Genomic DNA, 12,175 nt, shown 5'->3' on the forward strand with positions numbered 1-12,175 from the left:
GGGTCTATGAAAGATGAGGTGAATCATAGAATTGATGAGGGGAAAAGGGGTGGGTGGTGCACTTAGGAGTCTGTGGAGACAAAGAACTTTGTCCTTGGAGGCAAAGAGGAGAATGTATGAGAGTATAGTTTTACCAATGCTCTTATATGGGTGTGAAGCATGGGTGATGAATGTTGCAGCGAGAAGAAGGCTGGAGGCAGTGGAAATGTCATGTCTGATGGCAATGTGTGGTGTGAATATAATGCAGAGAATTCGTAGTTTGGAAGTTAGGAGGAGGTGCGGGATTACCAAAACTGTTGTCCAGAGGGCTGAGGAAGGGTTGTTGAGGTGGTTCGGACATGTAGAGAGAATGGAGCGAAACAGAATGACTTCAAGAGTGTATCAGTCTGTAGTGGAAGGAAGGCGGGGTAGGGGTCGGCCTAGGAAAGGTTGGAGGGAGGGGGTAAAGGAGGTTTTGTGTGCGAGGGGCTTGGACTTCCAGCAGGCATGCGTGAGCGTGTTTGATAGGAGTGAATGGAGACAAATGGTTTTTAATACTTGATGTGCTGTTGGAGTGTGAGCAAAGTAACATTTATGAAGGGGTTCAGGGAAACCGGCAGGCCGGACTTGAGTCCTGGAGATGGGAAGTACAGTGCCTGCACTCTGAAGGAGGGGTGTTAATGTTGCAGTTTAAAAACTGTAGTGTAAGGCACCCTTCTGGCAAGACAGTGATGGAGTGAATGATGGTGAAAGTTTTTCTTTTTCGGGCCACCCTGCCTTGGTGGGAATCGGCCAGTGTGATAATAAAATATACTTCTGAGTGTCAGGAACGGATTAATTGTATTTACATTATTTCTTATGGGGAAAATTGATTCGCAAATCGTAAATTTCGTTTATAGTAGCTCCTCCAGGAACGGATTAATTACGAAAAACGAGGGACCACTGTAGATCTAAAGTTTGGACCCTCAACGTATAGCCGTAGATTTACGGCACGGACCCTGAAAGGGTTAACATCACATTTTACTTTATTAAAGACTCTTGTTGGCTTATGTATGACGGCAAGAAGGGGAGAGGAAGAGGTTATCTCTACCACCATCACTACCACCCTCTACCACAATCACCACCACCCTCTACCACCATCACAACCACTACCACCTTCTACCACCACCATCACAACCACTACCACCTTCTACCACCATCACTACCACCCTCTACCACCATCACTACCACTACAACCTTTCACCATCACAACCACTACCACCATCACTACCACCCTTTACCACCATCACAACCACTACCACCCTCTACCACTCTTTACCACCATCACTCCCACCCTCTACCACAATCACTACCACCCTCTACCACAATCACTACCACCCTCTACCACAATCACAACCACTACCACCCTCTACCACAATCACTACCACCCTCTACCACAATCACTACCACCCTCTTCCACCATCACTACCACCCTCTACCACCATCAGAACCACTACCACATCACAACCACTACCACCTTCTACCACCATCACTACCACTACAACCTTTCACCACCATCACAACCACTACCACCCTCTACCACTCTTTACCACCATCACTACCACCCTCTACAACCATCACTACCACCATCACTTCCACCCTCTACCACAACCACTACCACCCTCTTCCACTATCACTACCACCCTATACCACCATCACTACCACCCTCTACCACCATCACTACCACCACCATCCTCTACCATCATCACTACCACCATCACAACCACTACCACCTTCTACCACCATCACCCTCTACCACCTTCTACCACCATCACAACCACTACCACCCTCTACCACCATCACAACCACTACAACACTCTACCACCCTCTACCACAATCACAACCACCCTCAACCACAATCACAACCACTACCACCATCAGTACCACCATCTACCACCATCACTACCACCCTCTACCACCATCAGAACCACTACCACATCACAACCACTACCATTTCACAACCACTACCACCTTCTACCACCATCACTACCACTACAACCTTTCACCACCATCACAACCACTACCACCCTCTACCACTCTTTACCACCATCACTACCACCCTCTACAACCATCACTACCACCATCACTTCCACCCTCTACCACAACCACTACCACCCTCTTCCACCATCACTACCACCCTATACCACCATCACTACCACCCTCTACCACCATCACTACCACCACCATCCTCTACCATCATCACTACCACCCTCTACCACCATCACAACCACTACCACCCTCTACCACCATCACAACCACTACCACCCTCTACCACCATCACAACCACTACCACCCTCTACCACAATCACAACCACTACCACCCTCTACCACCATCACAACCACTACCACACTCTACCACCATCACTACCACCCTCTACCACAATCACAACCACCCTCAACCACAATTGCAACCACTACCACCATCAGTACCACCCTCTACCACCATCACTACCACTACAACCTTTCACCATTACAACCACTACCACCCTCTACAACCATCACTACCACCCTCTACCACCATCACTACTACCCTCTACCACCATCACTACCACCCTCTACTACCATCACAACCACTACCACCATCATAACCACTACCACCACCACTACCATCCTCTACCACCATCACAACCACTACCACCCTCTACCACAATCAGTACCACTATCACCCTCTACCAAAATCACAACCACCCTCTACCACAATCACAACCACTACTGTCCTCTACCACCATCACAACCACTACTGTCCTCTACCACCACTCTCTACCACCATCACTACACCCTCTACCACCATCACTACCACCATCTACCACCATCACTACCACCCTCCATTGCCATCACTACCACCCTCTACCACCATCACTACCACCCTCCACTATCACTACCACCCTCTACCACAATCACAACCACTACCACCCTCTACCACAATCACAACCACTACCACCCTCTACCACCACCACTACCACCCTCTACCACCACCACTTCCACCCTCTACCATCACCACTTCCACCCTCTACCACCGTCACTACAACCCTCTACCACCATCACTACCACCCACTACCACCCTCTACCACTATCACTACCACCATCACTACCACCCTCTACCACCATCACTACCACCCTCTACTGATGAGAAACAAAGCCAGACTGACTAAGAGCATGTGGGATGCTTTGTGTGGGCATGGACAGACACTTTTGGTACAGCAGACCACTGTCAACTCGATAAAAAGCAAGGTGAAGGACGAAAACTGGGACAAAATTTTCACGAAAGAAGTCGTTGAAAACCGAATTCGATGAAAACCAGGGCAAATGAAAACCGAGGTTCCACTGTACATGAGAAGGGGCTACTAGCCTGTTGCTCTTGGCATTTTAGTTTCCTCTTACGACACGCATGGCTTACTGAGGAAGAATTCTGTTCCACTTCCCCATGGAGATAAGTGGAAACAAACAAGAACAAGAACTAGTAAGAAAAATAGAAGAAAACCCAGGAGAGTGTGTATATATATACTTGTACATGTATGTGTAGTGTGACCTAAGTGTAAGTAGAAGTAGCAAGATGTACCTGAAATCTTGCATGTTTATGAGACAAAAAAGACACCAGCAATCCTACCATCATGTAAAACAATTTCAGGCTTTTGTTTTACACTCACTTGGCAGGACGGTAGTACCTCCCTGGGTGGTATATAAACAAATATTGTATAGGAAAAATGTAATACTTCTAGATGAGCAGTATCAGGAAGCTTGATGGTATTAATTCAGATAATTTTCAGGAAAATAAATGGAATACCTCACAAATTAATGGACGAAGAAGTACCAATACCCAAAAGTACCAAACAAAACACTGTTTCATGGCAACAGAGAAGAAATCCATGCCACATAGGCATCTTCCTTGTAAAGTACTCAACAAATGTTGTCCACCTGTTGTATCATAATCATACAAAAATGGAAAATTTACTCTGTTACCTGGAGAATATAACTATGAATGACTGTTCAAGGTTTACAGCATCCCAATAATTGAATTAGACCTATTAATAACCCATAATACAGACTGGGGTATGTCAGGGCACCTTACCCATCCTTAGGAAAATCAGTAAGAATCAAGTATTTCCATTACTTTGAGCCCAGTTTCAGATCTATTTGTGACTTGATAAAGCCCACTGCATGGGCGAAATGTTCTCAATAAAGGATCACATTATACTGCTTAAGTGTTTATATTTCCATTGTGTCAGCATTTTATACCATTTATTTCCAGCCCAGTTTCAAGCTATTTCAAGTCCTACAGCCAACCAAAATCATCTCTGTTTCAGTAGTATGTCTCCAATCTATCAAATACCAAAAAAACAGCCAATAAAACAACAAAAACTATCCTACAGTAGTGTGCAAATTAATTGGGACAGGAGCAAATTTTGTGATTATCTCCTGTGTTTTAAGTCTTCGGCTTAATTAATGTAGTGTTTTTTTTTTTTTTTTTTATAAAAATTTGCTACTAACTTCTGCCAATCATCCAGCTGTGGTGTTACCCAGCAATTCTTGTCAGTGCTACAATAGCTGTTGTTCTCTAAGGCTATTCCTGCAAGTGTGCTCTGTGAGTGAATGTGGTTTTTGCCAAATTCTCCCCTTCAATTCATGATTACTGCTGAAATTCATAATGGATGTTACACCTAGGAAGTATGCAAGTATTGTAGCTCCTAGAAAACATTCAAATTTGAGTATCAGACAGATCGCTGAAAATTTGAGCCAAGCAATGTCAACCATTGGTCAGATTCCGAACGGAGCTGAGCTGTGTTGAAGATGTGGAAGAAAACGTAAGAGAACATCTCACGATGACAAGGTTATCACAAAAAATTGTGTGAAGGATCCCAAGAAAACCAGTTAAGATCTACAGAGAGATTTGGCTTCAGCTGACATAAATGTTGATTCTTCAATTATTCAATGAAGGCTCCATGAAGCTTGCAGAACTGCCAGAAAGCCAGTAAATAAACAATTATTGACTGTTGCTATGAAGAAAAAATCACTGGAGTGGGCACTCGATCAGACAAATGGAGAAGTTATATTTTCAGATGTGGAGCATTTTGAAGTACATGGGTATAGATCAGTGATAGTGAAACAGAGCAAAGGTGAACCTCTTCAGAATGGACACATTCAACAAGTGCCAAAACATCCATCTAAGACGTTCCAGGATAGTTTTACTGCTAAAGGCCCTGGATGCCCTCTTATTGTTGAGGGAACGATGAACAGTGATCAGTACAAGGCAATCCTAGAAATTTATTTGCCTTTGATGAAGAAGGCATTCTCCAGCAGGATCTTTCTCCATGCCACACTTCCAGAAAAATACTGACATTCTTCAAAGAGAGTGGGCTAAGCATTCTAAATTGGCTTGGAAACTCTCCTGGCCTCAATCCAACTGAGAATCTATGGGCAATAACCAAATGCAGGATCGTGAAACAGGACTGCTCAACCATGGAGAAACTAATTGTTGCTGTTATTAGGACCTAGTACCACAATGAAGAACTTGCTAAAATGTGTTCAACATTGTTTGAGTCTTTGCCAAAGCATGTAGCAATGTTTATAAAAGCAAAGGGTAGTCATATCTCTTATTAAATCAGTTACCTGTCATATCATTGCTGTGCATTTAAAAAAAAAAAAAATGTCTTACTTCATCACTGTCCCAATTAATATGCACACTACTGTAGAAAACACCTCGAACTGGATATTTAAAACCAAGCACATGGTCAGAGTTTAGCTTTTCCCACCATGCAATGCATGGGGCAGGATTTTTTATACTGTGCACACTCACCACACAAACCCATTCTCTCATATCTAAGCCAAAATAAACCACTCATAGCTTATCTGAGTGAGCTGAGCTCATGATGAACTACAAGAGGTACCCCTGGCCTCAATGACGTAGTTCTACATGACAGCTACTTAGAGTGTTAATTTGAATATACTGCGGCAAAAGATAGAAACAGTATTTTGGAAATCCTTGATTTCTATATTTTCTTCTTCAAATAGGAGGGAGTTATCAATTTTTTACAATTTGGACATTCCCTCCATGTACATTTAAACAATCAATGTAAACACAGATTTTGAATCATTAATTGCAATTCTGAAAAATTTCCTGAAAAAAAGTGCTGAAATTAATACTTACAGGTGGACCATATTTATGACACATGTACATATGAAGTTCCCTGAATCTTCTATATCTTCTGAAAACTGCCCAAGAATCATTTCCCGCTGAAATTTTTATCTGTAAAAAAAAGTGTAAATATCTTTCAGTAACTTCTTTTTTATTTTTTTTTATCACACTGGCCATTTCCAACCAAGGTGGGATTACTCAGAGAACAATACACATTCTTTTTTTTTTTTTTCATCAAGTTGGCCGTCTTCCACCGAGGCAGGGTGACCCAAAAAGAAAATACTTTCATCATCATTCAACACTATCACCTCACTCACACATAATCACTGTCTTTGCAAAGGTGCCCAGATACAACAGTTTAGAAGCGTATCTTCTTTCTTTCAACAAACCGGCCGTATCCCACTAAGGCAGGGTGGCCCAAAAAGGAAAACAAAAGTTTCTCTTTTTAAATTTAGTAATTTATACAGGAGAAGGGGTTACTAGCCCCTTGCTCCCGGCATTTTAGTTGCCTCTTACAACACGCATGGCTTACGGAGGAAGAATTATGTTCCACTTCCCCATGGAGTTTAGAAGCATATATAAAGATATATAACATACCCCTCCAAACTGCTAATATTCCAAACCCCTCCTTTAACCCGTAAACTGTCCAAGCAGATCTACGTTCACATGTGTAGTGCTCCAAAAGTAGATCTACGTTTTTTTACATATTTTCAAATATAAAAAAAAAAAAAAGTAGATCTAAGTTTTTTTTACACATTTTCAAATGTAAAAAAAAAAAAAAAAAAAAAAAGATCTACTTTTTTTACATACTTTCAAATGTTGAAAAAACGTATAAGTACGTTTGGACCGTTTACGGGTTAAAGTGCAGGCACTGTACTTCCCATTTCCAGCACTCAATCCAGCTATATAAAAATAACCGGTTTCCCTGAATCCCTCCACCAAATATTACCTCGCTCACACTCCTAACAGCTCGCCATCATTTATTCAACAGCTGCTGTCTTGCCAGACACATGCAAACATCACAATTATTATAGAATGTACGGTAGCACATGTCTGTAGTTAAAGGTAAGCTTGCAGTTTCCCATCTTTAATTAATCACAAATATTGTAACTATGGTATTTACCATTATTGATGGGGGTTAGATGACTTGGAGGATTTATAAATGTATAGTGGAGGGAAGGAGGGGTAAGGATCACTCTAGGAGAGGTAGGGGGGTTAACTGCTTTTGTATGTGAGGGGTTTAGGCATCCAACAAACATGTGTGAGTGTTAGATAGAAGTACATGGAGGCAAGTGGTTTTTATGATTGTGCTGTTGAGTATGAGCAAGGTAACATTTATGAAGGGATTCAGGGAAACCAGTTAGTTGGTCCTGGAGGTGGGAAGTACTGCACCTGCACTGTGAAGGAGTGATGGGAGGAAGATATCTGCAGTTAGGAGGGGCATCTGAATTGTGGGAGAAGACTGGTGTGTTAAAGAAAAGGGGTTGGATAAGAAGTGAGTGCCAGGGTGTTGGGAAGAGGTGTGGCATTAAAAGATAATAATTCTCATAGTTGTTCCTTTTTGATGACATGGTTCTTTTGGGAGATTTTGAAGATAAGTTGCAAAGAATGGCATAGGAATTTGAGAGAGTATGTAAGAGAAAAAAATTAAAAGCGAACATAGGAAACAGCAAGGTGATGAGAGTAAAAAAAAAAAAAAAAAAACTAGGCAATGTAAGATTGGAGGGAGTATGGAGGAAGTAAGTAAGTTTATTTATTTGGGAGTGGTAACTCCTTCTCCTGTATACATTACTAAACTTAAAAAGAGAAACTTGTTTTCCTTTCTGGGCCACCCTGCCTTGGTGGGATATGGCCAGTTCACTGGAAGATGATGATTTAGGAGTGAACTTCTTGGTGATGTATCTAAAAGATGAAGTGAACCACAGAACTGACAAAAGGTAATAAAAAGGTGGATGGTGCATTGAGGCATCTATAGAGACAATGAACATTATCCAAGGGGGCAAAAAATGGAAATATACCAGTATAGTGATACCAACAGTTATATGGGTGTGAAGCAAGTGTTTTAAACTTCATCATGAGGAGGCGATGTAATGTTTGAGGGTAATGTGTGGTGTGAATATTATGCACAGAATTTGGAGCATAGAATTACAAGATGGTTGGAGATACTAAAGATATGTTGTATTTCCTGGCATATAAGGTGCACGAGACGATGAAGCAGAATAGGATGACTAAGACTTAGAGGATGTATAAATCTATGGTGGAAGGGAGGAGGGGTAGGATCATCCTAGGAAGGGTTGAAGGGATACGATGAAGGAGATTTTTAGTGCTAAGGTTAGAGTATCCAACAGGCTTGTGAAATTGTGTTTGATTGAAGTGAGTGGAGACAAATGATTTTTATGGCTTAATGTGCTATTGGTGTACAATTACCAAAGTAACATTTACAAAGGGATTCAGGGAAACCAGTTAGCCAAACTTGAATCCTGGAGGTGGGAAGTACAAAGCTTGTATTCTGAAGGAGGGGTGGGGATGCTGCAGTTCAATGGGTTGTTTGAATTGTGAAGTTATGCATATCTGGCAAGACAGTTATCGAATGAATGATGGTGAATGTGTATCCTTCTGTTTTGGTTCACTATACCTTGGTTGGAGCCAGCCATTGTGGTAAAAAACAAAAATTAAGTAAATAAAATCTGGTGTATGCACCGTTCTATTTGTGCTACCACATATGAGAAAATAAGGGGATGCATCATTTAGCCAACTTTAAAAATGCCCAATATTTAATGATAAGCAATACTTTCTACACTGTATTTATGGTAAGAATTCCATTTAATATTAATATGTTATTATATAGCTATAGCAAACATCAGTAAGCTACAAAACAAACCTCATACTCCCAATGTGCCGATGAGCCAGCTCCCCTCATTTCATAACCTGGGATGCTGATACAGATTCCACAAGACATATCAAAGTCACCTGCTAGAAGAAAATACTTTAATTAATATCTTAAAGATTTACGATGTATCAGCTTTCTTTACTATCTGGAAACTTAGAACATAAATAATAAGTAACATAACATACTCCCATATAACAACCAAGATGTGAATTTTATATTAAGCAAATTCTATTTTTTTGGTGACACTCATGTTATAATCTGAGGTGTGTCTCAGGATATTTTTGTTTTTACTTTTGGGCCACCCTGCCTTGGTGAGATATGGTCGGTTTGTTGAAAGAAAGAAGAAGTGTGTTTCACGATATTATATTGAATCAAATTTCATTTTTTAAAAAGGAAATTGAGTAATGTATAGTGCTTACTTGAGACAGGACTTGTTTTGAGGAGAGTATAGTCTCTTAGGTTCCTGACCCTGCGCAATAAGCAACAATTGCTGGCAGGTGCAAAAGAGTGGTTTTCTTAAATGTTAATGTTAATTCCTTATTTCAGCATGATACAATGTGTGTACAGAGATAACATTTAGGTGTGCATGCAGAAAGCCCTTTGGTATACAGATCATTTCTACTACTCTATCATGTTCAAATTAATAAATAAATAAATAAATAAATAAATAAATTTCAGGCAAACTTAAGTCAATCTTAAGACTCACAAGGAAATAATTAATTGACTGTTTACACATGGTCTCTAATGGTTGGAACAATAAATTTATAAATTACAATTAACACTTTTATCGAGTTTAATTGTTTTAACCCTTTGACTGTTTCGGTCGTATATATACGCCTTATGAGCCACTGTTTTTGACGTACATATACTCGTAAATTCTAGCAGCTTCAAATCAAGCAGGAGAAAGCTGGTAGGCCCACGTGTGAGAGAATGGGTCTGCGTGGTCAGTGTGCACCATATAAAAAAAATCCTGCAGCACGCAGTGCATAATGAGAAAAAAAAAACTCCGACCTTTTTTTTTAATTAAAATGCCAAATTTGTGGTATATTTTTGTATCGTATTTATGGTTGTATTCTCGTTTTCTTGGTCTCATTTGATAGAATGGAAAACATATTATAGAAGTAGAGGTGATTTTGATTGGTTGTACTATGAAAAGAACCTTGAAATGGAGCTCAAAGTAGGGGAAATGTTTGATTTTTGCCGATGTTCAAAAGTAAACAAATGATGTTATTGTCCAATAAATGTCCAACTAGCCATTCTAATATGCAGTCATGAATGGGTTGACATTATTTATACAATTATTACAATATTGTAGTAGTCTGCATAACAGTAAATCTTCTATTTTTTGTTTGAATAAAAATTCAAAATAGAAAGCAAGAGTAATATCAGAAGGGCCTGGACATATGACTGATGAACAAAGAAAATGCTATTTTAAAGCTAGGAATGTCTGCATTGTTCATTCTGGACCTTACTTTGAAACTGTCATACTTTTTAATTTTCGTGAAATTGGCCAAATTGCAAATTTCTGACCATGTTATTAGAAAGTTGAAATCAGTAAATGGACAGTTTCTTGTACTCAATCAATAGAAAAAATGGAGTTCTAAAGAAATAACTATGAGTTTGGTCGACTGGAAGAATGGAATAAGCCGAAAATAGGGCTCAAAGTGGGCGAAATTGCCGATTTGTAAATATTGCTGAGGTCGCTAACTTCACAAGAGCGTAAATCTGTCAATTTTCCATCAAATTTTGTTCTTTTGGTGTCATTATAATCAGGAAAAGATTCTCCATCATTTCATAAGAAAAAATTTTTTTTTTTTTTTTTGGAAATTTTGCAACACCAGGAGACACCTCAGGATTTGAGGATGCGATAGTCAAGGGGTTAAGGATTACAGGCTGGTTTATGACTGATTACAGGTAATGTGGATTTTAACATTTTTTATTTTTTTTTATTATCACACCGGCCGATTCCCACCAAGGCAGGGTGGCCCGAAAAAGAAAAACTTTCACCATCATTCACTCCATCACTGTCTTGCCAGAAGGGTGCTTTACACTACAGTTTTTAAACTGCAACATTAACACCCCTCCTTCAGAGTGCAGGCACTGTACTTCCCATCTCCAGGACTCAAGTCCGGCCTGCCGGTTTCCCTGAATCCCTTCATAAATGTTACTTTGCTCACACTCCAACAGCACGTCAAGTATTAAAAACCATTTGTCTCCATTCACTCCTATCAAACACGCTCACGCATGCCTGCTGGAAGTCCAAGCCCCTCGCACACAAAACCTCCTTTACCCCCTCCCTCCAACCCTTCCTAGGCCGACCCCTACCCCGCCTTCCTTCCACTACAGACTGATACACTCTTGAAGTCATTCTGTTTCGCTCCATTCTCTCTACATGTCCGAACCACCTCAACAACCCTTCCTCAGCCCTCTGGACAACAGTTTTGGTAATCCCGCACCTCCTCCTAACTTCCAAACTACGAATTCTCTGCATTATATTCACACCACACATTGCCCTCAGACATGACATCTCCACTGCCTCCAGCCTTCTCCTCGCTGCAACATTCATCACCCACGCTTCACACCCATATAAGAGCGTTGGTAAAACTATACTCTCATACATTCCCCTCTTTGCCTCCAAGGACAAAGTTCTTTGTTTCCACAGACTCCTAAGTGCACCACTCACTCTTTTTCCCTCATCAATTCTATGATTCACCTCATCTTTCATAGACCCATCCGCTGACACGTCCACTCCCAAATATCTGAATACGTTCACCTCCTCCATACTCTCTCCCTCCAATCTGATATTCAATCTTTCATCACCTAATCTTTTTGTTATCCTCATAACCTTACTCTTTCCTGTATTCACCTTTAATTTTCTTCTTTTGCACACCCTACCAAATTCATCCACCAATCTCTGCAACTTCTCTTCAGAATCTCCCAAGAGCACAGTGTCATCAGCAAAGAGCAGCTGTGACAACTCCCACTTTGTGTGTGATTCTTTATCTTTTAACTCCACGCCTCTTGCCAAAACCCTCGCATTTACTTCTCTTACAACCCCATCTATAAATATATTAAACAACCACGGTGACATCACACATCCTTGTCTAAGGCCTACTTTTACTGGGAAAAAATTT

At 40.6% G+C, this 12,175-nt stretch overlaps 1 protein-coding gene across 2 annotated transcripts in view; it reads right to left on the reverse strand.

Annotated features, from left to right (window-relative positions):
• Klp98A (kinesin-like protein 98A) overlaps positions 1-12,175 on the reverse strand; it is a 185,477-nt gene that overhangs the window by 26,355 nt on the left and 146,947 nt on the right. Inside the window, exons 21-22 of one of the 2 annotated variants that reach the window (XM_070086369.1) lie at positions 9,033-9,121; positions 6,164-6,262 (exon numbers count right to left, since the gene is read on the reverse strand). In XM_070086369.1, the coding sequence (XP_069942470.1) occupies positions 6,164-6,262; positions 9,033-9,121 (188 nt within the window). Of the gene's footprint in view, positions 1-6,163; positions 6,263-9,032; positions 9,125-12,175 lie in introns of both variants that reach the window. The other variant, XM_070086368.1, reaches the window with a different exon arrangement.

The sequence above is a fragment of the Cherax quadricarinatus genome, chromosome 18 (genome assembly GCF_038502225.1).
Source record: "Cherax quadricarinatus isolate ZL_2023a chromosome 18, ASM3850222v1, whole genome shotgun sequence".
Lineage (NCBI taxonomy): Eukaryota > Metazoa > Arthropoda > Malacostraca > Decapoda > Parastacidae > Cherax > Cherax quadricarinatus.